The 24,421-nt window shown below is 43.3% G+C and overlaps 1 protein-coding gene and 1 non-coding gene across 3 annotated transcripts in view; both read left to right on the forward strand.

The window, feature by feature from the left end:
• The first annotated feature begins 688 nt into the window (after window positions 1-688).
• Window positions 689-760, forward strand: TRNAE-CUC (transfer RNA glutamic acid (anticodon CUC)). The gene has a single exon. It is a non-coding gene; the product is annotated as a tRNA-Glu (tRNA).
• A 329-nt stretch (window positions 761-1,089) lies between these two features.
• The window catches only part of DNAJC5 (DnaJ heat shock protein family (Hsp40) member C5), a 30,595-nt gene continuing 7,263 nt past the window's right edge, over window positions 1,090-24,421 (forward strand). The window contains exons 1-5 of one of the 2 annotated variants that reach the window (XM_058814572.1): window positions 1,090-1,119; window positions 15,560-15,623; window positions 20,397-20,533; window positions 22,752-22,965; window positions 23,997-24,168. In XM_058814572.1, the coding sequence (XP_058670555.1) occupies window positions 20,427-20,533; window positions 22,752-22,965; window positions 23,997-24,168 (493 nt within the window). In that variant the 5' untranslated portion in view covers window positions 1,090-1,119; window positions 15,560-15,623; window positions 20,397-20,426. Of the gene's footprint in view, window positions 1,120-9,845; window positions 10,006-15,559; window positions 15,624-20,396; window positions 20,534-22,751; window positions 22,966-23,996; window positions 24,169-24,421 lie in introns of those variants that run through there. The other variant, XM_058814571.1, reaches the window with a different exon arrangement.

Raw genomic sequence — 24,421 nt, forward strand, 5'->3', positions numbered from 1 at the left:
TGCCACACCTGCTCCAGGACGCACTGGATGGGTGGAAATTGTGTTTTTACCTAACACCGGGAAACAGCCGTGTTTCCCAGGAAACAGCCAGGAAACTTGACCGACTGGGAAAAACAGGCTCATGAGCTTAAATACTTCATTTGTCCTGATTGTAAGGACTCGTTTTCGTTAAAGGGAACAGGCTCTCCAGTGAGCTCCTGAGGAGCCCAAGGGCGCTGTGGGGCTGGGTGGGTGGCAGGATGGGATGGGATGCTCGGAAGGTGCTGCCCAGGCACGCTGCGGGTCGCTGTGCGAGCACGGGCTGAGTGACAGCGCCCTGAACCCTCAGCCTGCAGACCACGAGTGATGGCCTGGCCGTGTTCTGTGCGCTGCTGCATTCCGTACCTCCGGCTCCTTCACTGTCCTGCAGCCCCGTGCCTCTGTCCCCAGCCCCGCAGATCCCCGTGTCACAGCCCCCGACCCAGCGCTCCCTGTGCCACGATCACCAGCTCCTGTGGGGAGCTGCAGCCCCGGCCTCGCTGATCCCTGTGCCGCAGGCCCCGGTCTCGCTGATCCCTGTGCCGCAGCCGCCAGCCCCACTGCAGATCCCGATCCCTGTGCCACAGTCACCGGTCCCATAGTGTCACCGTCCCTGCCTGGCCAAGGAGGCAGTGCATGAAAGACCATGAGAACCTTGCACTGTCATCGCTCCCTGGTGGTCTAGTGGTTAGGATTCGGCGCTCTCACCGCCGCGGCCCGGGTTCGATTCCCGGTCAGGGAAGTTTCGTTTTTGCCGCGCTCTCCTCCCGCTTTTCCCCCTCCCGTCCCCGCCCCCTCCGTTCCCATCGGGATCCCCGCGCGCGCTCCCGGCGCTGCGGCCGCGTGTCGCGCGCGCGCGCGCACGGCGGGGGCGCTGCGTGTCCGGGACGCGCATGCGCAGTGCGCCGGCGCCGCCCCCTCCCGTGGCCGGGTCCCGGTCGGTGTCTGGCGGCGGCGGCGGCACCGGCGCTGAGGACGGAGCGCGCGCGCCGCCGCGACCGGGCCCCGCGCGAGGCCCCCGAGGAGCCGCCCTCGCCCCGCGGGGCCGCCCCCGCCCGCCCGGGGCTGTGCGGCCCCCGCCCGCCCGCCCGCGGGCCGCAGGTGAGCGCGGCGGGGCCGGGCCGCGGGCGGAGGCCAAGATGGAGCTGGTGGCGGTGGCGGTGGCGGGGGGGGGTGCGGCGCGGCGAGGCGAGGCGGGAGGACCGGGGCAAGGTGGGGATGTGCCCGCCGGGATCTCCCTGCCCGCCGGCATCTCCCTGCCCGGGGGCATCGCCCGCCGAGCATCCCCGCCCCGGGAGCCCCCGCCCCGGTTCCGGTGCGGGGCCCGCGCCCCCCCGCTCCTCGGAGCAGGGGAAAAGAGCCCCGAACAAAAGGCCTGGGAAGGTGAATTCCAAATGAAAGTCATCTCTGTGTGTGGGAGCCGTGAATCACTCCGGCTCGCTCCAGAAGCCGGGGTGATTTTCCTTTCCCTTTCCCTTTCCCTTTCCTTACATTATCCTGCTTAATTTTTATCGAAATAATTAGCAGCCGCTCGGCTGATGAGGTGCTTAATGAATGACGTACCGGCGGCGGGAAGCAAATCCAGCCTTTATAACGTGCAACTTGCATAGGCAGCATATTTCTGTTTATTCGTGCAGTGTCTTCTGGCTCTCAAATTAAGAATTCCGGTCAGGTAATTCTGGAGATACGGAATGGACCGAACGAGACAGCGGATTCCCTGATAGTGCCTCGCTGCTGCTTTTGTGCTGTATCAATACCTGCCTGCTCCACACCGGTGACACAAAGCCTTGAGGTTATTAGTGGAGTGTGGGCACTGATGGAGCCCGTGCTCCCTGGGGAGCAAGGTGAAGGCCATTCTGTCTGACATAAGAGGGAAATCCAAAAGGTTTTATCTTTTCTAGGTTTGTTTTCATTGGGGTGTTAATTTTTGTGCGCTGTGAGACATTGCTGTTGAGCTGTCTGTGCTGCTGTAAGGCTTAAAAAAAAAAGGCCATAAATCTTCTGCATCATCTCAGACCGGTGTGAAATAATCCAATTCTCCTTGCTGATGTTTGCCTCGTGCCAGCTTATCACCAGGAAAGGGAAACGCTGTGTGTGTGCTTAAATACTGTGTTTGTCTGCTGCTTTTGAAGCAAAAACTTGCAGGCCGCAGTCACCCAGTGGCTGAACAGTGGTGGTTCACCCATTTCTCTGGGTAAATTAAGCTCTCCAAAGTATGCAGAGCTGCAAGGATTTCCTTTGGAAATGCGTCAGAATTGGACCTATTTAAATTCTTGAATTGTAGCAGCCTCCTTGAAGTGGAATTTATTCTTTTGACTGCAATTTCATTAGAGGCGTTTTCAGCTTCTCAGGCATCTGTTGGTTTCAGGTTGCTTAGGATCAGTGTTTGCATTTTTGTTTGCTTTTGGTAGAATATGATAGAATCCTAATCTGACTAAGGGATCCTGAGAAATAGATGCCAAATTAATTTGCTTTAATGAATTAGTTCTAATAAATCAAGTATGCTGTGTGCTGGGAGGGAGACAAGAAGGGAAACAGAAGCTGGAGTGGAAGAGAAATTGACATTAATATATAGAGTGTGAGATGAAAAGAAGTTTATTTTTATTGAGCAGCTTCCTGTGGTTTTCTCGCCATGCTCTAAGGGCTTTGGAGAAATTCGTCATGTTGCTGGCAGTGCAGAATCTGCTTTGTGGAGAACTCAGGCTTTGGAGATGGGATTTTCAGCCAAACAGCTTTTTGTGAGCATAAATAAGTACTTCTCTCCCTCCCTCATTTATTTTGTCTTAGGGATTGTCCACAGTGTTTAAATGAAAGGAGAGATGCTGCAACATGGTCATGTTCCTCCTAATTTTTGGATGTGTTGCATTGATAAATTGCAGGCTGGAGGCTCAAGTGGAAGATTCCCCTCCTTCCCAGAGTGGCTTTGTGCTATATTTAACCATCTTTTATTAGTGAGTGCCTCAAAAAAGTAATGTTTTGTAGCGTGTTTTGGCTCCTGGTGTAGACCATAGTTGGTGTTGATTATTAAACACTGTTTCAGTGTTTTCCAGTGCCCAGGGACCCTGTCCCAGTTTGCAGTGGGTTGTGGGCAGCTGCTTTGGTTTGTGGCTGAGGTGGCACCATCACTGCCCTGGCTGCAGCAGGGGAGTTGCCCAGGATGGTTGGAGCCTGCCAGAGGCTTGTTGAGCTGCAGGTGATGGGAGCAGGGCTTGGAATGCAGCTGGGGTGTGGACAAGCTTCTCACAGCATGTGGAGGCAGCAAGGGAGGTTGGATCCTCATACTTTGGAAACATGGAGCAGTACCAGAGTGTGGCTTAAGAACTTTCATGCTGGATGAGTCCAGAGGAGGGCATGAAGATGCTCCCAGGGCTGGAGCAGCTCTGCTGTGGAGAGAGTTGGGGTTGTACAGCCTGGGGAAGAGAAGGCTCCAGTACTGAAGTGACTCCTGCCCCTGGAGTGACAGGACAAGGGGGAATGGCTTCACTGACAGGGGACAGGGTTGGATTGGATATTGGGAGGAATTCTTCCCTGTGAGGATGGTGAGGCCCTGGCACAGGTTGCCCAGAGAAGCTGTGGCTGCTCCATCCCTGGAGTGTTCAAAGCCAGACTGGATTGGAGCAGCCTGGCCTTGTGGAAGGTGTCCTGACCCATGGCAGGGGAGTGGAGCTAAATCATCTGCAAGGTCCCTTCCAAACCAAAGCAGTCTGGGATTCTGGGATTCCAACAGCACAAGAGTTGATGTTGAGATCCCTTGGCCTCCCAGGTTCTGTGTTTGGCAGGTGGTGGTTGTCAGCACTGATGCTGTTATTCAGTGTAGTTCCTCTCATGGTGAGCTTCAAGAAGGATTTTTGTCTGTTGAACAGTGTGATGGGGAGTATGAAATGGGAACCTAAGTGGATTACCTAAGAAATCATGGTTTAGGTTAAATATAAAAGCTGCTGTTCTGACTATTTTTTGAATTTATGAACTCAATTGTCAGAATATCCTCCCTGGGAAAGCAGGTACAACTGAAGGCTGGAAGGGCCTTCAGCAAATCCTGTCTATCCACTGAACAACTTGACTTAGAACAACAGTGCTGTAACTGCCTCTGGTATTTGCCATATTTCTCTCTTTTATCAGTTTGCCAGTTTGCAATATTTTTATAAGTATTGTTAATGTTAATAACCAGATCAAAATATTTTTCAGTATGTCTGGAAATGGGTTGCCAGAACTTTTCTGCAGAGCTTATGCCCAGACTGAGCACTCCAGTACCTCCCCAGAGCATGCAAACTGGCATCTGCTGGCACCTTCACTGCTCTCCTGTCAAACCACAAACAGGGATTCATTTAAGGTAGTTTTACTACATTAAATGATTTCCCTCACAGTTTGCTTTCAAGCTGTGCAAGTCCTCTTTGTTTGGCTTTGCCTCTGCCTGGGAAGATGAGGATCCTCTGTTGCTCTCCACTGGCCTGAGGAGAAGGATGTTTTCCAGGAGCAGGAGTGTGTGGCTTGGGGTTCTGTGAGGTGCCCCTACCTTCTCAGCAGATGGCACAGAATCCTGCAGTGAGCCTGTCCCCTGTCTCAGGTGTGCCCACCTGGGCCTTGGGACAGCTGGGTCGTGGCAGAATCCAGAGGGAGGGATGAGGAACATCACAACATCACCAGTGCCCAGGACCGGTGTGAAGGATTGCACTGTTCCTTTTCACCTGAAGAAGTTGTTTTCCAGGTGCTCTGATAATTGAAGTAGTTTGAATTAAACAGTACTGGAGCTCTGTGGTGATGATGGTTGGTTAACCAGTGGCTGCTTTCAGTCTTGAAAGAAAGGAGTTTGAATGTTGTGATATCTTAGGATTTCCTTAGAGGCTCAGTTGAAATATTGTCTTAATCAATAAAAACATACAAAGCACAGTGGTTGGAAAGTGCATGTTTTACCTTCAGAGGCACTTTACTTCCTACTTCAGGCCATGCAAACTGATAGAAAGACCTGTGTTCCAGTAGGTGCATCAAGATTGCTTAAATAATAAGATTGTTTTAACATATGTTCAAATTTCTTATTTCCTGGCAACTGCTTCAAATTCCTCTTACTTTGTATCTGCATTGCACTGAAATGTGCCTTTTTAAAGCCTTTTTCTGCCTCTTTCATTAATGGTGAAATGTTTTCAGAGCCACTGTGTTGTAGGGCCAAATTCAGTAAAATCCAAGTGCATTTTTCCTCTGGGTGCAAGTTTCTCATCTTCTTGTGCAAGTATTGAAAGGAGAAAATGGAAGGTTTGTGGTGCACAGGGGTGCAAACAGAACGAGTCCTCTAGGCCTGAGTTAAATTAGCAGCTGCCAGCTCCTCTTTCATAATCTGCTCAAGGGTTTTGTAAATGAGAATAGAGTTTCTCAATGAAAGATTGGGGCTCTTTATTTGTTTTTTTCTTTTTTTTTAATATACTTCAATGCCATAATCTAAAATTTGTTGGGCAAATGGTTGAAGAAACAAAAAACCTGGTGGTATTTGCTTACCTGTTACCCAAGCATCACTAAGGAACCTTTTTTTCTGTTTTGTGACATAAGTCTGCATTCATTAACTGGTATTTCTGTGTTGGTGGCTTCTGACCAGTGGATGATGCAAGTAAACAGTTCAGTGGATCTGGTTGCAATGACAGGCAGTATCTAATACCAGTGAGAGAAAAGCATAAACCAGGGATCCACCAGCACCCCACATTTTCCCCTCCTGCTTTTGGGGCTTCCTCTTCCCTCTGAGAATATTTATTTATTTATATATCTGAGCACTTACACCATCCTGCTTCTGCTTTGGTCACAGGGAACTTCAATTCCTTGGTTTTATCTGGGTCTTACTAAAGTTGTGTTCAGTGTCAGGAGTTCTGAACCTTTGTGACTTTTAAGGAACAATCTGTAGAAAAAGTGAATGTACAGATTGCTCACATTTTGCAGGGGCACAGGAGAAGCCCAGAGTTCTCTGATGTCATTACAGTGACCTATGATGCAGTGCCAAAAAGCAGAAACTCACAGAGGTCTTCTCTTTGCATTTCCCCTTTTATGTCTTTAATTTTTTGGCTGTACTTCAAATGAAAATATTCTTTTCCATTCCATCTGCCATTACTTATTTTATATCTTAGCAGGTTTTTCTGTTGCTGTGCAGTTTTATTTATGTAGGCCTTTGCCTGGGTCAGTTGTCAAGAGAATTTTCTTTATGTATCTGCTTCTCATGTCTTGAGGATTTAGGGACATTTACTGGAATGTCCCTGAATGGACATTTACATGATTATGTTTAAAGCTGCTTGTGGATTGGAGGGGAATTTGGGATCCAAACTCCAGATGTTGTGGGCAGTTTTCATAGTAATATCTGTCATAATCTTGAATGTGCCAGGTGCAGGAAATTCCTTCCACCAAGGCTAGGCCCCACCAAATGAGATATTTGTAATTTCATTTGCTTCCAGAGTTTCCTGAGGGTAAGCAATTAATCTATTGTTAAAAATATTTTAAGTAATGTCTGAATTTTTCTTCTCTGTAGTTCAAAGGTCATTATGAAAGCTGGTGCTCTTGCTTCTGATAGTTAGAAGTACAGGAAGGGAATGAGATGACAAAATGGGATTTGTAAGATCCTGTTCAGAGCCTGGGCTGCAGTCTGCCTTTGGGAGACATGTGACATTGTGATAAAAGCAGGTGGAAGGGGAATAAAATTAATAAGTGTTCATGTGCTTTCACAAAGGCCATGTGGGATCCCTGTGAAATCATCTGGACAGGGAATTGAAGCAGTGCTTGGTTTGGTTTTTTAAAGGTCTGCTCTAGTCCACATCCGCAGGGACTGGAGTTATCCCTTTGCAGTCCCAGGTCAGACTGGTGACAGCTTTGAGGTGACACACTGGACCCATCTGACACACCTCACCTGACCTGATCTGTGTGGCATTTTGGGCAGGGGCCCTTGGTGGGTGTGGTGAGCTGGGGAAGAGGTTTGGAGTGGTTGGTGGGGCCTTGGTTGGAGGTCCTGCATCCTACACTGCCCCCAGCACTCCCTGGCATCTCCTCACCTGCTGTTGTTGAGGAGGAGGGGAGGGATCATGAAATCCACTGAAATCTGAGGTGACCTGTTTCTGGGAGGCTATAACCAGAAATGTTCCTGTTTTAAATTGAATTTAAAAGCCAGATTCAGTTACTGTTCAGAGCAGTGAATAGATTTAAGTTCCTGGTCCATTCTGAGCTGTTGTTTGAGAACTTGAGGAATATTTTCCATGTGTTTCCTAACAAGTTCTGTTGCACAGGGACCCTGCTGTCTCCATTTGTACAGTTCTGAGGTGTGTCTTGGAGTTTTTCTGGTCTGAGTAGTGAAGGAGAAATAGGGTCTGAAGCATGTCTTTTCTTTAGAAAACTTATCATTTTGTTGTTTGGTTTGACACATCACTGGTCAGTCAGTCCTTCTGAAGGCACTCATTTTAATGCTGGGAAATAACATTCTTGCTTGGAGTACACCATTTTTATCACATAGCAAAATAAATGCATGCTCCATAGAAGTATTTTTGTCTGGACAGTAACTAGTGAAAATATTTATTTTCCTCAATGAAGTCTCACTTCTTCTTTTCCTACAAAGTTCCTGATTTCCATACTAGCTCACTTCATTCTTGTTGCACTTTTAAATTGGCATTGGAAGAGCATTGGCTCTTCACAATTGATTTGGGAAAACCAGGCAGTCAGAATTAATCAGGAGGTGTTTGGAAGGTGCACAGGGTAATTTCCCAAGCCTACCTTGCTGTTTCCCTGAGTGCTTTGGGTGACAGGGCCAGCAGCCAACATGACTTTGTTCTGGGGCCTGGCATGGAATATATGTTGTGTGCAACATCCTGGATGATGAAAACCCTGCAGCTCCTGTGCTTCTCCTGTAATGCACAGCTCTTTGCCCTGGTTTCCTGCAGCATATCTAAAAACCACATTTCTTCCTGTGACTTGGTTTTTTGATGTTTTCCATATAAAGGCCAGGGAGTCCTTCTTGCTGTTAAAAAGGATCTGTGATGACTTTCACTCTTCTTGCTGTTTTGAGGCTGTTTAAATGTGCAGATGTATGAAATATTATTTTTAAATGACCCTCAGTGAGGAAAGGTGCTATTTTACAACTAATTTTGTTCCTGTTAAGGATCTCCAGGAGGACATACCCTTGGTTTAGGGAATACATGTAGGAATGACCCTGGTTTAACATTGTACTGATGGCATCACATCAGGGGTACAGGCAGAGTGAAGAGACATCTGTCACGCTCCAGTGTTCGTGAAAATCAGAGGCTGGAATAAAAACATCAGTCAAAAACTATGCATAGGGGTTTCTGAATTGATTACCAGTTATTTACATGGAAAAAAGACTAAATGTGGTCATTCCATACTTTGTGCTGAAACTGAAAGGCCTTGGGAATGGCCTTTGATAATGGGGTTAAATTAAGCCCCAGTATAACCAAAAGTGGCCTTTTGGTTCTAAGCCCTCTGAAATATGACTCCTGTCTGAAAACCTAGTGTATACAATCTACATGTATTTTAATTCTTGCCCAATTACAGTGTTAGAAAACTCAATTGCAAATGAAGTCTGAACATGGTTTTTCCTGATGTGTCAGGATTTCAACCTAAGTCTGTGGTCTGCAATTCAAGCTGTGTCTTTGCTTATTAAATCACCAGTGAGTTAGTGGGAAAATCAGTAGGACAGATACATTCTTTGCTACCCTATTATTTCTAAATTATGGACTGGCTTTTCTTTTTTTTTTTTCTTTTTAAGCCATGAAATACTGTTGCTAGACTGAGTGGTGGAACTGAGGACATCCTTCATCAGGCAGTTTGCAGATTAAGTGTATGCAGAGTGAGAGAACAGGGAAATAAATATCATTATGGTTTGTGGGGGAGTAGTATAAAATAAATCTTTTTGTTGGTGAAACCACACTGTATGGTTAGAAAATACCAAAGAGTTTGTCTTCTGTGAGAGAATGCCAGTTTAAATTAAAGCTGGTTTTAGTCCAGCCCTGTGATTTGTTTGGGTATTTGTAGCTGAAAGAGCTGACTCCCACATGCAGGGGGTGTACTGGGCATCATTCTGGGGTTATTATAAGAATATTGTGACATTAGCATTGTATTCATAAGGATGAATTTGGGATCAGTAGGGAATAAATGTGTTCTGTATCCCAAGGTGCTTCTCTGATTTACTGTGTGTTTGCCCCTTGACATATGCTCTGGTTTAATTCACCTGAGAAGAAACTGAAATATTTGCAGTGAAGGCATCACCTCTGGCATCACCCAGCCTTCAAAAGGAACTTGGTTGAATTTTCCTGCCAAAACAACAAGTAGAAGTTTTGGGAAATACAAGTTGTGCTGGTCAGTTCAGATTTTATTGTGGAATTCTGTGGTTTTAAGCCCCTTCATGCTTCTGAATATCCATGTGCTGGGGGTTTGAATGGGGCAGATATTAAACTCATTGTGGCTTTTAGACCATTTTCTGTAACACCTGACACAACCCAGAGGGGAGAAATCTGTGGCATGAAGTGAAGAACGTCTTCCATGACATTTATCTATATATATCTATATATATCTATTTCCTGGAGATGGTCTCTGGGGCTATTGGTTTGTTTGGGTTTTGCTCACCCCTCCCAGTGGTCAGAGGGGTTTTACCTACAGCCTGTGCCCCATTTCTAATCAGAGCACCCCTTGCTCCTGCTGATGCTTTATTGGTTTTGTTTTTATTTGGGTTTTTTGGTTGTTTTTTCAAGCCTAAAATATCTTTTACGACACCAATTGCTCAGTTTCTGTGAGGAAGTGAAATAATCAAATAGTCTCTTCCCCACCCTCCACAAAAACTGGGGAAATCCAGTTGAGCAATTAGGAGAAGTGAGGATCTTTAGATATGCTTAATTTTTTAACTTTGCAGAGGAAATAATCTCTGGAACTAAAGCCTTTGGACCTTAACTGAATGGATACATGTGCTGCTTGAATAATTATGCTTCACCTTAGGCTGGAGGACCTGATTGGATACAAGAGGTAAAAATAAATGGGGGAGAGGGAAAGTTTATTTTCTGCCTGTATTATTAAATAAATAAGCATAATTTTTAGAATAAAACCTAATATCCTGTGAAATAGAAAGGCTCTGACAGAGGCAGTGTCATTGGGTTCCTGGTAATCACATAAAGACATTTTGGCTTTTCTGCTTCTGAGCTTTCTGTGTGATTGTTTCTGGAAAATATAAAATCTTTATAAGTTCTGTTCGATTCTGCTTATTTTGCCTTTTTATTCATAACTTTTTAAGTGGAAGATTTGTGTGCTTGGTGGGAGAGAGCCATTAAAGAGCAGAGATTAATAATCTGAAAATAGGTGAAGTTTCTCAAAAGGGAAGCACCAGAGTGGATCATTTTAGATCAGGATGAGGATATGAGTATTGCCTTCAGATGTTGCCATAAACTGGTCTTCTGGTTTGCTTTTTTTACTTAGTAAAATAAAGTCTTCATTTCAAAGTCTTTAACAAAAACTGCTCATGATTGAAACTGCCAAGAGTGTTTATCTGATGACAAAGCAATTCTAACACCAAATTAGGTGTAAAATAATTTTGGTACATGTTTTGCAGTTGGTAAGGCCATACTTTCACATTATTTAAATTGTGTGTATGGGGAAACCCTCATTCACCTTTTCATCTGCCTCACAGTTGATAGGAAAAGAAGATAGGAATGAACTTTTTTCCCCTCCATCTCTTACTGCTGTCCATGAGCACAGAGAGGAACCACCTTCCCCTGCCCTTCCAAGTTAATTTTGGATAGATCTTTTTCTTGCCCTTCGCCAACCAAGTTGCAGTTTGAAAGATGTGTTCCTTTCTGTTCCTTTTGTGTCTCAAACTGCTTATTTGGCTTTTTTGCTGTTCTTTGTAACCTCACTTTGTTCCTTCTTTTTGACCAGGCAAAAGCCTCCTGTGCTGTAAAAAGGAGCTGCTTGGATCAACGTTATCTCCTTAAATTCTCTTTTTGTAACAGTCTGCCAAGGGACTCATGTTTTGACAACTGATGTGATTTTCTCAACCTTTTCTTACACAAGACAATAGACTTCTTTTTTTCTTTCTATTTAAAAACCTTTCGTTGTCTTACCTACAGGTGTGACATAATAATGTAAATCTCATTTTTATGTGAGTAGACCCATCTGTTCCAAGAGTTCTTTTATATTTTAAAGGTTAGGCTATATCGATATAGTCATTAACAATATGAGGGGTTTTTATTGATGTAGTTTATACAACCCACTTAGCAGAAGTGGGGCTTTATGTCTATGCAGAAGTTGAAGATATTTCTTCAGAAAAGTGGCATCAGCATCACTCATCCCAGCAGGGAATGTTGTGGGTTGGCTGATTGGTTCTGGTGAACTTGCAGTGAGTAGTCACAGTGATTCAAAAACTACTTATAGGGAGGAAAAATTAAAAGTAATAATGAACAAAGCAAACACAGCTGCTGATTTTTCAGAGATTTTTAACTAACTGAGTAAGCAGATGTGGAGATTTTATTGCCATGTGCAGTTTGTGATGTTGCACTCTGCACATAAACTGCTGTGATGTCATAAACAATAATTCATTATTACTGAAAGATTAAATAGGAGCAATGAAATCCTAAGTAGGGAATCCACTGACCCCATCCCCCCCAGGTTTTTAGAGTAATTATTTTAATTGAGGAGAGAGGACAGAAAATGCAAATCCATTACTTCATATTTTCTCCCCTAATATGGAAAGCTTTCTTTGGTAGGTTTGAATCTTACTCTTGTGTAGGGTAAAAGGTCACAAGTCTTTATAACAGGTTGGTCAATCAGACTTAAATGGTTACATTTTAATCTGCTAAGCTCATTAGAGAAACAACTCTGTGTCGCTGTAGTTAAGTTTGTCACAAGTTTCAATGGAACCTCTCCTGCAGTCAGCAGTGGTGGATGTTAGTAATTTCAAACTTGAATTTAGCAGAAAAATGGTATTGCTCCAGATTTCAATTATTTAAAAGCTGTGTTTTTCTGTTTTTTAAAAGAACTCAAGAGAATTTAATGAAGTTTTTAGTGTCACAGTCTTTCAGTATAGAAGACCTGTCCTCTGTTCCCAAGGCAGATGGATTTGGACACAGTAAAGTTCTTTTTTTCCAGGAGATATATGCATTTACATCAATTCCTTGGATACTCAGCTTTCCATCAGGGCTTATATGTTAAAACAGAATGTTTTTATGGATATGAGATCTCTCACATGATCTTTATCAAAAGGTCACAAACTGAATAGCAAAATTCAGCTGAAAGGCTTTTGTGCTGTGATATATAAAATATAAGCAATGCCAGAACACACTCTTGGATGCTTTAATGGAATATAAAATGTTAGTGCTCTGATTAATAGGTTAAAAATCTTTATTTGAAGACAGCTAAGGGCAAAGAAAAGTGCTTTAAAATAATAGTGGTCTTCTGCTTGCACTTGTTAGCCAGAGTGCTTTCCCTTCAGCTGTTTGACATTGTTTTTCCCGTAATGATTCATTTTGCAAGTCATGTAAGCAAGAAGGGATGTGAAAATAAAGCCTTTGGAGTTTCTGTTTTGTATATTGGTTATTTAATTTACCTTAATTGCAGCCTTATTTCTTATAATACTTGCTAACCATGATACAGCTCCTGTACATGGTGGAGATGGATTATGAAGCCATGTATGCTGAAGATAATTTCCCCTTTCTGGTAACAATGTATGGAGCAGGATGGGGACAATTCTGTCAGTAGAATTATTCAGTAAAAAGAGTTATCCTGCATCACTCAGAGGAGATTTGGCTTCTCAAGAAACACACATGCTTCTTGTCCAGTAGAGCTGAGAACATGTCTGATTTCTGCAAGGAGAAGGCAGTATCTGTCTCTTGGGCAGAGGAGAAAAGGGTGCTGAGCAGATTTATGGTTCCAGTGTATGGGGAAGATACAACAGTACATAAATTGAGTTCTAATCTGCAGGAGAAATAAGGCTGGAAGAGCTGGTTTGCTATGAGCAAAATGGTTGCAAGAGCATGCAACCTCCCCAAGCAAATTTCTTCCACTGTGTTACAAAATTTACCACAGTTTTGATGTGTTGCTGAATTCAGTTTGCATTTTTGAGGCTTTGCTTGTTTTTATCTTCATCATTCTTTAATCTTTTTTCTTCTAATTTTCATACTCATTTCTGTATTTTCTGATTCTTAGACAGTTATATATTCCTGTTCCCAGACTTCCTCCTTTCTCATGTGTGTTGTTGAGCTGGGTGTCATGCACTGATGTAGATTTGAATGCTTCCATTCCTTTTCCAGCATCTGTCCTTTCATCTTCTCTGCTTTTGTTTGGATTGTGAATATCATGTAATAAGGAGGGGAGATATTTACAAGTAATTACAAGCAGGGTATTATGTAGAGCTCTGGGTCAGTGGATCTGGCCTGCTGAATAATGAGATTGGATGGGGAGATCAAAACATTCCTGAGTCACTAAATTGGAATTGCCAGTTGCAACAGAAACTGAGGGAGTGAACCCCTGGGAGGTGCTGGCCTAGCTCAGTGCTGGCAGGGAGGATGAGAAGTACCTGGCATGGGTTTCTCATGTACTTTGATTTTTACAAGAAGCAGTTTCCTTGGGAATTTATTTTTGTCTTGTTTGGTTATTTTCAGCTGTAAATCAGGCTGCCTGCTCTTAATGAAACTTGGTATTGGCATAGCTGTGAGACTGAAGAAAATACTGCTGCTTGCATCCAGATTAAGACAACACTTGACTGTGTATTTTGAGTCTCTGCATGGCTGGTTATTATATATAAGTGCTGTAAAAAATACTAACTTTTCTGCTGATGGAGTTTTGATGAGGCCTAGGCCAGGATCTTATATTTGAACCTTCTATCCACACATCATGGTCTGATATTTACATCATTATGTGCCCAGTTCTGACCTTAGCAGGATAGCTCATTTTTTCAAACTACATTTGCTTCCAAATTACATTTGGACTTTGGTTTTTTCGCCTTTCCTTTTATGTTCTATTCATATTATTTCCATAAATTGAACATAGTTTGACTGTCAACATACTTGGATCTGGGCTTGCTGTCTGAAACAGAATGAGTGGCCCAATTAGAGGTGGTCTTCATCTGGGTAGGGAGCCATAATTCTGGTTGCCAACAGCATTAACAATCTGCAGCTTTCTATAAATGCATAAATAATGTTCTTGTGGATTATTTTTAATAAAGAAAGCTGGGGGCAGAGAACCTGGAAGCTTCTATAGCTTCACAAAATAGCACATTTTTCCTTGGGGAGTTACCCCCTCCCTAGTATTGCACAGGCTCTGAGTGGGAAAGTTTAACTCCCTGCCTTTCGTTATTCAGGAAAAGTCCTTTGCTGCTTCCTATCAAAGGAACTAAACAGATCCATTAACAATAAGCTGATTATTGAGTTGTTGCTTGGTTCATTCATACCCACTTAGGGATGTGTTGCTGGATCAAGCAGCTTCTTACAGATGGCACCAAGCAACTGCTGTGGGCAGCAATGCCAGCAGCTCCCTGGGTTTATTCCCAACATCTCTGTTTGCCATGCTGGAACCTTCCAGCCCATGAAAGGCATAATTATTAATTCAATGAGGAGTTTATTTCTCAAGTGCATTCAGAGCTGGTTCTCTGAAAGCTGTTGAAAGGGTTTGTATGGCAATTAAGTGATGACTTGCCAGGTAAAAGCTGCTCTGAAGTTCGCTCACGAGGTTTAAATTGTTCAGTCATCTCATGCATAAGTGACTTTGTGATTGGTGATGTGGGTTAGATGTGTCCTGCACCTGCTTAATCAGAAAGGTATTTTAATCTATTGCAGTGAGTTTCCCAGATTTTTTCTATAGCACCATGCAGCATTTCCTAGGCTGTTCTTGCCCCTTTGCTCTGTTATTTCCATGCTGGAGCTTGACTGCTGAAAGATCGAGTGTGCTGCTGGGTCACCTCAGGTTCTCTCCCTCCTTGTACACCAAAATGAGACTGGTTTTCATCTGCATCAGGGTGAGGGAATCCAAATTGGTTGACAGCATGGTTTTCTTGATGGAAATGTGTCCTGGCAGGAGGAGCTGGTGCTGCTCCCCAGAGCAGGCTGTGCCTGCTGCTCCAGTGCTGGAGCTTGGGGTCTGCTCTGTTGGCTAAGCTGCTTTACAGTCTCTCTCTAACAGCACAACAGATTAGCAAGACTTGAAAAACATGCTTCTCATGCTCTCAGTATATATATTCACAAAGGCCTACATTGAAAAAGTCCAAAGTCTTTCACAGATAATGGTTATTAGAGTTTCCATGCAACTGGGTAGGTGTGTGTCTTTCCCATGATAAGTTAGGGAGAAGAGACTGAAGCTCTGGTTCAAACCATAGAGGCCTTGACTCTGTATTTTTAAATATTTGTCATTTATTTCGACAGTTTATCATTCTAAAGACAAATATTTACATTGTGAGGACTTATTTGGTACTTGTGATACAGATATTTATAAAACACTTGTGTGTTTTTACTGCCAGTAATGTAATGATAATTTATCAGTGAATCCTCAACTTCAGAATTGGTGAACAACTAATTTGCTTTTGTTTTGTCTTTAGGAGAATCAGTTTTAGAAGTGTGTGAAGATTGCTATCACCCTAGAATATTCAAAATAGACACCAGGTGAGTTCTGGAAATTTTTTATTTCTTGTATCTCATTTAAAGGCAAAATATTGCTGAGGAAACAAAGTTTCCTACAAAAATCTCTTACTACCTCAGGAAGCCAAGGCTAAAACACCTCATATTTTTGTGGTAACACAGTCTTGTGTATGCTTCTCTCATCACCCTTTTAATTTTTTTTCCTCCCTTGAAAAATACCAGATTGTGAGGACAACTCTAAGTGACTCTGAGACAGATGGACAGGATGTGGAGGCCAGTGGTGCTTTTTCCTTTCTGTGACAAATCAATATTTACTGAAGTGCTTTCAGGCTCGGTGTTTTTATTTAGGCTTTTACTGATAAATGCTGGTTGGTATAGAATAATTCAGTTTTAAATTAACACCTAAAGTTAGGTGCTATTGTAAGTTAATTTTCTGCACAGGAAATCTTTGCAAAGCCGGAATTTTAGCTTTAACCAACATTATATTTTACTACTTAGCAGCAATGCTTTGTGGAATCCAAATCTTTCCTAAAATACTCAAGTGCTTCCTAAAGTCGTATAATAAAATATCAACTAGACATTATTTTTATAAGAGCTGGCAAAACATAATTTCCAAGCTGGACTCTTTAATCATCTTTTAATGTGCTCTTAAAACTTCATTGTAGAGGGCTTGACAGCATTCCTGATAGTTTGTGTTACTGACATGTGCAGGGTTGAGCTGACCTGGGACAGCAGCAACTCCTCCTGTCCAGCACTTCCCTGAGTCTGTCTGTCATTCCTTCTGGTGCCTGTCTTCCCTTTTGGGGATTCCTCTGTTCTCTGTGTTACTGGGGATTTTTTGGAAGACTGAGAGGATGTTATGTGCTGGTTTTAACCAAACTCTTTTGCAAACAATACCCATTAAGGTTAATAACCTCCCATTGTCCTGTGTCCAGTGGGTATCATTCACTGTGTCAGCAGGAGGTGGATTTTCTCCTTCACAGAGGGATTTCACTTTCTGGAGCAGCTGTTTCCAACCAGGCTCCCCACACTGTGTGCAGACAGTTCACTGTAATGCAGTTTTTACCTGTGTACAGGTCTGGGTGTTGGCACATCCATTCAAGGAGTGATTTCATTATTTTATTTAATTTTTAGGAACTTAAACTGAGAAGTATACAGGCATGGAGAAAATTAGAATTCTGGAGATTGTGCTCCAGCTGGAGATCTTTAAAGCTAACCTTGTTTGGTGTCCTGTGCCCCTTTTGATTTTGATCAGTGCAGCTGAACAGCCACAAGTCCTTCCTGCAGCAGCCTTTCCTCCAGCAAGGAAATTCAAGGGACAGCAGTGCCTGTATCACTTACATAGGGGGAGATGGGAAAAGGGAGAGTTGAGGTTACAGTTTCCAGAGGTTTGTTCTGGGATAAATACTCAGTGCTTCAGCCCTGGAGGGAAATGAGAAGAGCTCAGAGGCTGATGACACCCACATACTGTGGCTGTTGTCCATGGAATGAGCCTTCCATCCCTTTATCTCAGGGTAGCCCTCCCTAAATCCAGCAGAGGTGGTTCAGTGTTGTCCCAAGCACTGCTGTCTGTGTGAGCAGGGTCCGTACAGCCCAGCATGTTTTCCTGCAAAAATGTGTCCTCCTCACTGCCAGCTTCCACTGACATTCTTTGCAGCATCCTGCAGTGCATCAGATGGAGTTTAATTCCTCCTTCCCTGCTTCTGGCCACCAGATCTGCTGTCACCCTGTTCAGTGCAGACATTATTTGGGATGTTCTCTGAGTATTTAATTCCCTAAACTGGCAGAGAACTATGGATTTTTTTCCCTTGGCTGTAATAACTCTTTGCCATTTTAATGAGTTAAATACAACTTCCAAAAGGGTCAGCAGACCTTGCAGAAACTAAGGTATCACCAGTTTCATGAAACTTGATGGGTTTCTTTTGGGAAGCTGAAAAGCAAATTAGTGTTTCTAAGGTTAAATTTTCCATGGAGGTATTTAGAACATTAAGGCTGACTTCCATAAATAACCTGCCAGGTTTAATCTGAGTATTTTCAGTGAGGTGGTGCTGAATGCAGCTGCCTGTTGTGGTAGAGCTGACTGGGGCAGGATATCGTGGTGCTCAGATGGTTAAACACTCTGCTGGTTAATCCAGGAGATTACCTTTCTCCAGAGCCTTCCCAGAGAAACCTCTTCAGGGCATCCTGCTTGGATAGAAAAGGGAGCAGATGGTTTGTTGCTGCTGAACACAACAGTTTTTAAAAATACAGGGCAGCTTTCAGGATTGTGAATTAGAGCCACGTGTGAAAACAGCAGAAATGATACCTGAGTTTAGGAAAATTGGAACTTAAACAACTTGCACCTTTACTGTCTGTTTTATATTAAAAAAGCCAAAGGTTGAATTCCTAGTGATAATACTCCCCTGTTCCCTTAAGTAAAAAGCTTCCCAGATGAATTCCCATCCCTGCCTTGTCCTCCACTCTCCTGCCAAGGCCAATGTGTCCATTTCATCCCAGCTTGGAGAAATAAATGTTAACATCCCATTAGACCAAGCTGTGAATCCCCAACACTGTTCAGATGGAAGCAATTAAGGATGCAGCAGTGTGGAATTGTATCCCTGTGCCTGCAGACTGACTGCCTGGGTCAAACTGAATTCATTTTTATTAAACAAATTGGCCCTAATTGAGCAGTGCAGATTTTGTTAAGCAGAACATGGTGTATGGCTGTGATCTGCAGCATCTGTCACCAAGGCCACGCTGGATTGATGTTACAGGAAGCTTGTTATGCTTAAATAGAGCTGCAGCTTGTAGCAAAAATGTCCATAATGCCCTGGAAGCTCCTGTTTGAAGCAGTGCCTTCTTCACGAGGGCTAAATCAACATGTGGAATTCCAGTCAAGGTGCTTTTTTTTCCTCCTCTTGACTTCTCAGGTCCCTGTCCAAGAGCAGTGGTGACAGACACTCCTTGGCAGGAGCTGCTGGCAGGGACTGTGTGCTGGAGCTGCAGGGAGGTTCTGGGAGGGTGGGAGGAGGTGCTGATGGGCACAGAGCAGGAGGAGCTGAGCAGGGAGCCTGGGAAGCAGCAGGGGCAGGCTGCTGTGATTAGGTAGATTAGCAGAGACACGCCAGGATCATCAGTGTTTGACCTCAGCTCCGGGGCAGAGGGGGCTGGGAGCTGCCTGTGGGAAAGGCTGGCCCAGAGGGTTTCTTTCCTGAAATATGGTTTTCCTTTCCCTGAATCAGATTATGCCCCAATAAGTGAGTTGTTTGTGTTGTGTCTTGCAGCACTCAGTACTTTTCTTCCCATACAGAAAGCTTTTGGTACTGAACAGTGTCCTTGAAAAGAAAATACTTCCTCTCCCTACCCACACATTCACCTTCCAGATTTGGGGTGTAGTTTGAATTTTTAGCCAGAGAATTAAAGTTAAGACAAATAATTATTAATAGTAATAATTTGTAGCATTCTATAGGAAGCTTTAAATTAAACTAGGTAGAATTGCCAAAGGCTTCTTGAAGGTGATTAGATGAGAGTTTGGTTGAGCCAGTGTATTCCAGTTAAAACAACTGGGCCTGGTGAGCAGTGTTAAATGGATGTAAAGGCAGAGAATCAACAGCAGGCTCTGAGCTGAACAAGACAGTGGTGATGTGTCTGTCCACATCCTTGTCACTTGGTCCCCCTTGTGTGGGTGTGATGATTCCCATGAGTTGGGAGGAGCAGAGGTGTGGTCACAGCTCCTCCCAGGCAGTGCAGGGGGGTGAGGGCTGAGGGTGTTGCTTTCAGCCAGCCTTGTGAAAGCTGAGGTTATTAATTTGTTATATAAGACATAGGGTTAAATTAGAAAAGTCTGCTGCTTTAAATATCTTTTTCAAAGGCTGCATAATCTGGTGTGGGCTAATTGTAATGACATAATCCAAAAATAGCCAATAGTCTTTTCTTGGATGCTCATCCTGGCTGCAGTTCTGCAGCTAAAGAACAGCAAAGCTGATCTCCTCAGGGTGGGAGAGGGCAGAACCAGATCTGCTCCTGGCATGGCACAGGGGACACCTCTGGGGTCTGTCACATTTGGATCTGGAGCAGGAGGTTAATCCATGTTCAAGTAACGTGATTTTAACTAGAATGCATGTTAAATGTTGGAGCCACAACTTTAAATAGTGAGAGAGGGGATCTCCTCTCTGGGCAGACATTCCCTCTCTCCTTGTGGAATGCACAGCTTTGGTCACACTGGATTTATCTAAGGATTCTGTTTGGCCTGGTGCTGGTGATAAGATGGGAGACTGGGATTTGGGAGGTGTGGGAAAGGTTGGTTTTTGTTTTTGTTTTTTAAATGTAATTTCTGAAATAGAAAATACAAATAAAGTCAGTTACTCCTATGCTAGTGTGGTTCAAAAAGGCAACCTCAACAGCAACTTCTCTGTTGTCATGTGGTTTTTATAGGTATTATCACAAATAAATTATCTTAATATTAAGACTAAGAAAGGAGATGAAGTGATTTGAGAGATGTGTTATGCAGTACATGGCTATAGCTGCACATCAGCTCTTAATTTGGGGTTTTGGAAATTTGGGTTAATTTGGAAAGAAGAGTTGAGTCTATACAGCAGGGATTCAGGGTGGCTGCTGTTGTGCCAACGTCACAGTTGTTTTCACTGATAATTCACTGAATTTTAAAACTTTTTACCTTCCACGCGTATAAAGAACCTTTTCAAAGCACATTTTATAAAAGCTGAATCTTGATGTGTAGACTCTGTTTTTGAGAGTTTGCTTAAAGAGGCCTGGTTTTTCCTTGGCTTAAGCATTTCTTGATCTTTATTTTTTTTGCAGGGGCCAGTTCTCTCCTCAGGTTAGCTCAAGATGGCAGACCAGAGGCAACGCTCACTCTCTACCTCTGGGGAGTCCTTGTACCACGTGCTGGGGCTGGACAAAAATGCCACTTCAGATGATATCAAAAAGTCTTACAGGTAAAGCTTTGAGTGTTACACCTGTCCCAGTAGCACTTTAATTCAGTGTTCAGCAAATGGTCTATTTATGTAGGAGCCTCAGTTGGTTTATTTAGACCTTTTGCAGGAAAGATATGTGGGAAAAATAGGTGAAAACGTGGTTGCTTCTTGCAAAACAGGGTGTGAAAACATGCCTAGGCTTTAAATTTTTCCATCTTATATCTAGTAAGTTAAATTCTAAAATGCACAATGTCATTCTGAAAGGTCCTTGCCTAAGTTTGAGCAGAATTTTAGGACTGTGATCAGAATTAAACTCTTCCTACTATGTAGCCTTATATCTGTCTTAGGGGTACCACAGATGTGCAGAACTGCCCTGCTGTCCATCATTTCCACTTCTGGCACAGGGAGATGGAGATTAAATATACAAATAAGGATGAAAACAGAGCATGAATGATTACTTTTTCCTGGAATTCTGTTCAAAAGTTCTTATTTTTTGTGGAGATATTAGTTTTAAAATATTTTTTTCTGTATCCCTTTCCTTAAGAGTTGGACACATGAAATGGCTTCATACTTACCAAATAACAACTACCAAAAAAGAATCTTGTAGCATCTTCCTTTCCCATAAATCTGCTTAAAGGCAATTGCTGCTGTGCCCAGTGGCAATGCGTTTGGATTACACTAGGGGTCAGCATCATCTTTCCATGAGGATACTCATTGTCAAAATGGTTTTCCTTTAGTCTCTAACTTTTACCAAGGGTTTTTCCCTTCCAAAGTTACATGATGGCAACTACATGGTGAAGTCTAGGAATAAGCCAGTTCCACAATTCTCAAAAATTAGCTTTATCTTCCTAAAAGCTTTAAGTGGGGATTTGAATGGGTTATCTTTGAGCAACTGGAAAATAATTTTACTTTCCTGGGGAAAATACTGTGAGTTTTTCATTTGGAGGAACAACCCCACAAGATCCTGGGTTGAAATGTAGCTGCTTCACACTTCCCTGAACCTTCAGCTGATCTTATTTTCTCTGCTGCTCCTTTATCATGGTCAGTCTGAACAACCTTTGCTGGCCTGGAGCTGTGGGGTTTGTGTATGTGTAGGAAATGGGAAATAAAAATATTTAATTATTGCAGCCTGACTAAGCCCTTTCCAGGTTTATAAAACTTGCTGTGATTATTTCAGCCCTCACTGAGGCTGGGGCACAAGTGGCAGCTGTGGACATGATTTACTGGAGCAGCATCAGGCACTGTGAAGTGTCCCAAGGGCACACTCAGGCTGGTTTCTAAATGCTGTGAGATACTTGCAGACACATCCAAGTGCTTGCATACATCTTTGTTTTATGTTTGTCTGAACATTTCCCCACTGCAAAGCTGACATGTAATTGTCTGCAGACTCCTCCTGTCTTTCTCAGATACGTGACTTTGTGGTCATTTTCTGTAGGAGGACAAGTACCTTTTGTGGTGCAGGAGAGCTGCCAGCATGTGGCTCCGTGTCATTTTTCTACTTGGGAGCACGTATTTTCCCTTCATAAGGAGGTGTTTAGCCAGTTATTTCTACTGGTGTCTGTAAATAGCCTGGGCCATGTGAGAACTAGCACATTTATCAATGCTTTATCTGATTTTTTTGTTATTTGTAAGAGATCTGGCCTGATTAGGGGAGCTACATTGTGATTTCCTGATGTCTCGAAACTCAGAAGTGTTTTCTATTCTAGCAAAGCTTGAACTGAAAAGTACTTTGTTCCTGCACAGGAATTGGTGAATTAACCACAAGTGATCGTGTGTTCTATTTTTGTGTTCAGACACTGCAGAAGCAGCAGTTCAGACACTTTTCAAGCAGCTGTAGCAACTTGCTTTTATTTACTCTTTGGTGCTATACCTTAGACTTGTGGTGTGTCTTTCCTGTGGCAGGAGCAAAACTTAGTGATGGAAATTGCTGGAGCTGAGGATAAAAAAACCCCAAACCTATTTTTATTCAATGTCTCTTATTTTTTTCCATTGAATTTTGAGGGTCAAATCCAACAGTCTGAAGTCAGTCCTGTGAACTAAGCTAGACACTGCTGTAGCCTTTTATTATCATCTGAGGAAGAATCAACAGGGAAGTTGAATCACAGATGAAGGAAAACAGTTGCAGCTTAAAAGTCTCCCTTGAGTGGCAGGCTGCAGAATTAGAAAAAAAAAAAAAAAAAACAAATCAAAAAAACAGGAACCCAAACCCCAGGTTTTATTCTCTTTTTTCTTTCTGCAGGAAACTGGCATTGAAATATCATCCTGATAAAAACCCTGATAATCCAGAGGCAGCAGAAAAATTTAAAGAGATCAATAATGCCCACGCAATATTGACGGATGCCACAAAGCGGAACATTTACGATAAGTATGGGTCTCTGGGGCTCTATGTAGCAGAGCAGTTTGGTGAAGAAAATGTGAACACATACTTCGTGCTGTCCAGCTGGTGGGCAAAGGTAAATAAAAGGGCACAGGAGTTATTGGAATTGGAAACTCTTAGAGAGCTCCAGTTGATAACTGTTCTTGGTTTTACCTTTGAAATTTGCTGAATTTCTGACACTGGGTTAATTAACCTTCTCTTACTGTGTTGTGATCTTGAGTTCAGGAGTATTTTTCTAGGAGCTTCTGGTGAGACAGGTCTAATAAGCAAGACCTGGGTTACTAATTGAAGCTTGGACTCTTCTAGTGGATTTAGAAGAGAAAAGAATTTGGGGTGTATTCTCTGATAAAATCTGGTCAATATTTTTGCAGAATGAGTCTTGACTGTGAACTCTGGCTTACAGAAAATCTCTTTGCATTTCATTGCATGGGTCCATTTTTTTATCCTTTGCCAGCATTGCCTCCATCTCTTGATCCCCTAAGGAAGACAGTAATTATATCATCATGCTGGTTTGCTATCTGTAAAATTATTTTTTCAAACAGTTGCACAGTGACCTATAGAAAGACTTTAATTTAGCCCATTGTAACTGTGATAAGCACCTGGCAGGCCTGGCTTGTATGGAGCTGCCTTGCTGACATGCTGGGAGCATCAATCCTCAGCCATGCCCACAGCCTTGGGCTGCTCCAAGTCCTTGCTGTAGGTACATCATGGCCTGTGCATCAGCTGGTACAGCTCAGTCATTTCCAGGGTTATTTATGTGAATTACAGCCTGTCCTAAACCCCTGAATTTTAGTACAGATGTGCTTATTAGACCTGTACCTTCTTCCAGATGCAGCAAATAGTCCATTTAACTTAAATGGTAGAAATTACTGAAGCAAACCAGGCTGGCAGTATTCACCTCAGTGCAAGATGTGGACAACCATAGCCACTTTTGCAGATAATTTGAAGTATTTCTCAGTGATAAAGTACAAAGCTGTAGCTGCTAAGTTCTGTCTCTGGACTGCTGTGGTTTTGCTCTCCAATTCTGTATCCAAGTCTCACAAACTCTGTGGTCATGGCACAGTGGACACAGGTCATGACTATTTCTGTGTTTTCTGTCCTCTGCAGGCCTTGTTTGTGTTCTGTGGGCTCATCACAGGCTGCTACTGCTGCTGCTGTCTGTGCTGCTGCTGTAATTGTTGCTGTGGGAAGTGTAAACCGAAACCTCCCGAAGGCGAAGAGCAGGAATTCTACGTCTCTCCAGAGGACTTGGAGGCACAGTTGCAGTCAGATGAAAGGGGTAGGTGAAAATGCTGTGAGCTCTCTAGGATGAACATCAGTCCCTGCTGGAGTGCTCAGTGAGCTGGTTGAGGAAAAATCAGGTCCTGGGGTATGGATGATGAGCAGGGAATGTTTGTGCCACGAGTTACATGGGTGGTGCTGATACCAGAGATAAAGTTGCTACAAACACCTGGAGGGTCTTCACTGAAACTAGCTGGGATCAGCTTCAGAGCAGTCAGTGACCATCATTGTGTTCCTTCCACATCCACATA

This window comes from Ammospiza caudacuta, chromosome 15 (assembly GCF_027887145.1).
Source record: "Ammospiza caudacuta isolate bAmmCau1 chromosome 15, bAmmCau1.pri, whole genome shotgun sequence".
Taxonomy (NCBI): Eukaryota; Metazoa; Chordata; class Aves; order Passeriformes; family Passerellidae; genus Ammospiza; species Ammospiza caudacuta.